The sequence below is a fragment of the Adiantum capillus-veneris genome, chromosome 2, assembly GCF_014529385.1.
Source record: "Adiantum capillus-veneris isolate H3 chromosome 2, ASM1452938v2, whole genome shotgun sequence".
NCBI classification, from domain to species: Eukaryota; Viridiplantae; Streptophyta; class Polypodiopsida; order Polypodiales; family Pteridaceae; genus Adiantum; species Adiantum capillus-veneris.
The window spans coordinates 93,987,185-93,990,231 of record NC_140932.1 but is presented as its reverse complement, the minus strand read 5'-3'; the positions used below and the strand labels follow the sequence as shown (position 1 = coordinate 93,990,231).

General features: G+C 41.0%; 1 protein-coding gene across 3 annotated transcripts in view; it reads right to left on the bottom strand.

Moving 5' to 3' along the window:
- Positions 1-709: 709 nt before the first annotated feature.
- The window catches only part of LOC147463206 (uncharacterized), a 53,271-nt gene continuing 50,933 nt past the window's right edge, over positions 710-3,047 (bottom strand). For all 3 annotated transcript variants that reach the window (XM_086487725.1, XM_086487718.1, XM_086487723.1), the window contains 7 exons: positions 2,901-3,031; positions 2,669-2,791; positions 2,448-2,578; positions 2,234-2,365; positions 1,583-1,688; positions 1,375-1,490; positions 710-1,296 (listed from right to left, as the gene is read on the bottom strand). In XM_086487725.1, coding sequence (XP_086343851.1) covers positions 1,050-1,296; positions 1,375-1,490; positions 1,583-1,688; positions 2,234-2,365; positions 2,448-2,578; positions 2,669-2,791; positions 2,901-3,031 — 986 coding nt within the window. In that variant the 3' untranslated portion in view covers positions 710-1,049. The remainder of the gene's footprint in view (positions 1,297-1,374; positions 1,491-1,582; positions 1,689-2,233; positions 2,366-2,447; positions 2,579-2,668; positions 2,792-2,900; positions 3,032-3,047) is intronic.

The window sequence follows — 3,047 nt, the reverse complement described above, 5'->3', positions numbered from 1 at the left end:
TATACGATGATCAAAGCAACGGATGCTCACCGTCAGATAGCAAAGAGTGCAGTAACTACATCAGACAGCAAATAGCTTATGCATATACTAATTACAGCTCAGTGTCAATAGCTATGGTTTGTAAGCATGGGTGTCAAAAAAGATGACTATCATCAGCATGTTGCTGGTTTTTAAAAAACACCTTGTACCTTCTTTGCAAGCAATGGTGAACCCATGAAACAAAAGCCCCTTATCGAGGCTCACCTTCATGGTTCCGCTGCCTTCTTACATTCTTACAGTAAAACAGAAAAGGTTGATATTTCAGTTTCAGACCACATCCTGATGACTTTTTAGTTTACATCTGTCGAGTGTACAAGCTCTCAGAGTGCATGAACTCCTGCTAGAAGAGCAAAAAGGGTATCATTGGAAGTGTGTTGGCCACGTAGATGCAGTGTTTGAGATTTGAGATGCTGCCAAATCTGCTACATTATTGACCTTTGTAATTAGTAAAATATTATTGAAGAAATAGGGCCATCTTTTTCAGTGGGCCATCTCCAATTGCAGTTTTATGAAGAGAAACCACACAAAGGAGGTTCAGAGGACAAACAAGCCTGCAGCAATGGATGATTAAACGCATAGACCTTCTTTCTCTTCTTTAAGGAACCAAAAAAAATTTTGCAGAAGCCAGCTTTGGTACTGAAAAGAAGCCCGACTTTCAACACAAACCAAGTCATGCAGAAATTTTACTTTGAACTCTTTCAAGTAGAGAATTTATTCACCGCATGATATCGATACAATTGCTAGGTGGGACAACCTCAACCACCAGATATGAAGGTATTACTTACAACAGGCCCAACAAACTTCTTATGCCAAGCCCGGCACAATTATACTTACACTCAGATATCCTGAGAAAAATGGGTGAGACCTTCGTGGCTTCCTAATTCAGTCTTTGCCAAAAACCTCTGTCTTTCCTCGTGCACTTGATCCTGACTAATCTCTTGCCTTTAAAAAAAACAGCTTTTGGATTCATCCCGGTAACATTCTTGGCTACCGCCACTGCCTGCAATAAGTCAAATACACTCCAGCAGATCGCTGACATCCGCTTCATCTAGAATGTCCTCTTCATCGTCTTCACAAAATTCCTCCTCAGAGTCCTCGACGTCAAGTTGTTTACGTCCTCTCTTTTTACCTGATAGCAGCTTTCTCCCTTTGTTACTGAATTCAAGCTTCAAGAGACCACCTTCATTTCTGGGATGGTAGGGGACCATAAAGGAGAATTGAAGAATGTCATCATAAATCACTTCTTTTTCCAACACCCTGTAAGGAGGCCTTGGTCAATGACACTTATCAAAGATAGCTCCAGATAGCTCAAAATTCTAGTACACACGCTCTAACCTGAATACATCTGTCTGCAATGTAAGTTGCAAAATTTTGCAGCGAGCTTTGAAGCCTTCCTGGCCAGGTTTTGCTGCATCCAACTTACTATGATCTACTTTGCTCTCCATGACAAGCTGTAGATAATATTTACGTCCAATTTTTGACGCAAGCGTTTACAACAGACTTGATGCTCATGAAAAAGAGGAAGGGTTCAAGAAAAACTAACCACAAACCAGGGGCGGCTTCTTTCTTGTCTTTGGTAAAGAGCCCAAACTTCTCCTTCCTTTGGATAAAAAAAATAACCAGTCCGAGTCTTCACAAAGCCAGTTACTCTTCCAGCCCAAAAAAAAATTTAAAAATTAACATAAGCATTCCAGCAATGTACTGTGCAGTTAGTGCACACACCACTATAAAATTTAGTAGCAAAGAGCCTCCAATCATTCAACGTAACCACAGGCCTTCAAAATCAGTACATTTGAGTCCCTAAAGACCATTTTTGGCCTACAAGGCCTTAGCAAACCATGGAATTTTTGGGAGCAATTGTGGACCCATTGGATAAAGCTTGTCCATGCCACATGGAAAGCTAATGATGGCAAATATTTTTCTTTTCTTGTAAGAGGGGCATTGACTAAGCATTGCCTTATGTATATGTAGACCAGGTGAGAGAGAGTCGATATTTGTTTTCCTATTTCTATAAAGAGGTACATTGGGTAGTGGGTCACACACTCTTTCTTACCCTCTCATGTAAGCCATTGTGATTTTTCACCTTATTTTCATTTGAAAAAAGCATACAGAGTAATCAATTGCAAGCCGCTCAAGTGTCATTTTCCCAGAGTAGCTCAGCAATATGAGCTGTTTAGCCAAATGCTACCATTACCTGTGAGAGAATGACAGCCAGCAATCCTGTGTATCTGTTGCTGTCCCAAGCTGATACAAGCCAGCTCCTCTTCGTGGGTTCCACTTGTCGATCTCTCCACAGGTATAGTGATTTGTTAGCTCAAGAAATTTCCTGGGAAAAGGTACATGAAAATAGCTCACAATGATTTTGGTAATAGATGGAAAAAGGTCTTCATACTAAACAGCAGCCTTACACTTCAATGTGAAGAGGAAGCTTCTTAGTGCTTTTCTTCAAAGTCTCCAAAGGAGAAAACCGATCACCCGAACGTTCCTCTATAACAGCATACCAATTAGGAAGCTGTTGCATGTTATACAAGGCCCAAATCTGCCACGTAGAAACATAGATTTATACCATACGAGTAGATTCTATAAGACATCATGGCTTTCATTGCACGATCATTCACAGTGCTCTTACTTCTCCAACTTCCATGGCAGAGCACTGTTCTTCTGCTACACTTTGAGGGAGAACAATCGTTTTTGTTGCGAGCAAAGTAGCTAAATCTAAAAGAGGACTCAGTAGGTATGCAATTACTCGCACCTGCATTAACAAGAGACACAAAATGTTACCCTCTCTCAGAGTTCTGAAAAAATTCGTGTGTGATTCACGAGCATAATTGGGTTGCATGATCGCACGTGTTCTTCCTTACAGAGAAACTGTTGCCCAAGAGCTGCCACCGAACTTTAGTATGCCCTTTCTGGGTGAGTTCTAAGCTTTTGCCCACATTCTTCATGAATTCACCACTACCCTTTGTTCCCTCATTTCTTGCACGGAGACGACCTGTTTGGAAGAAATA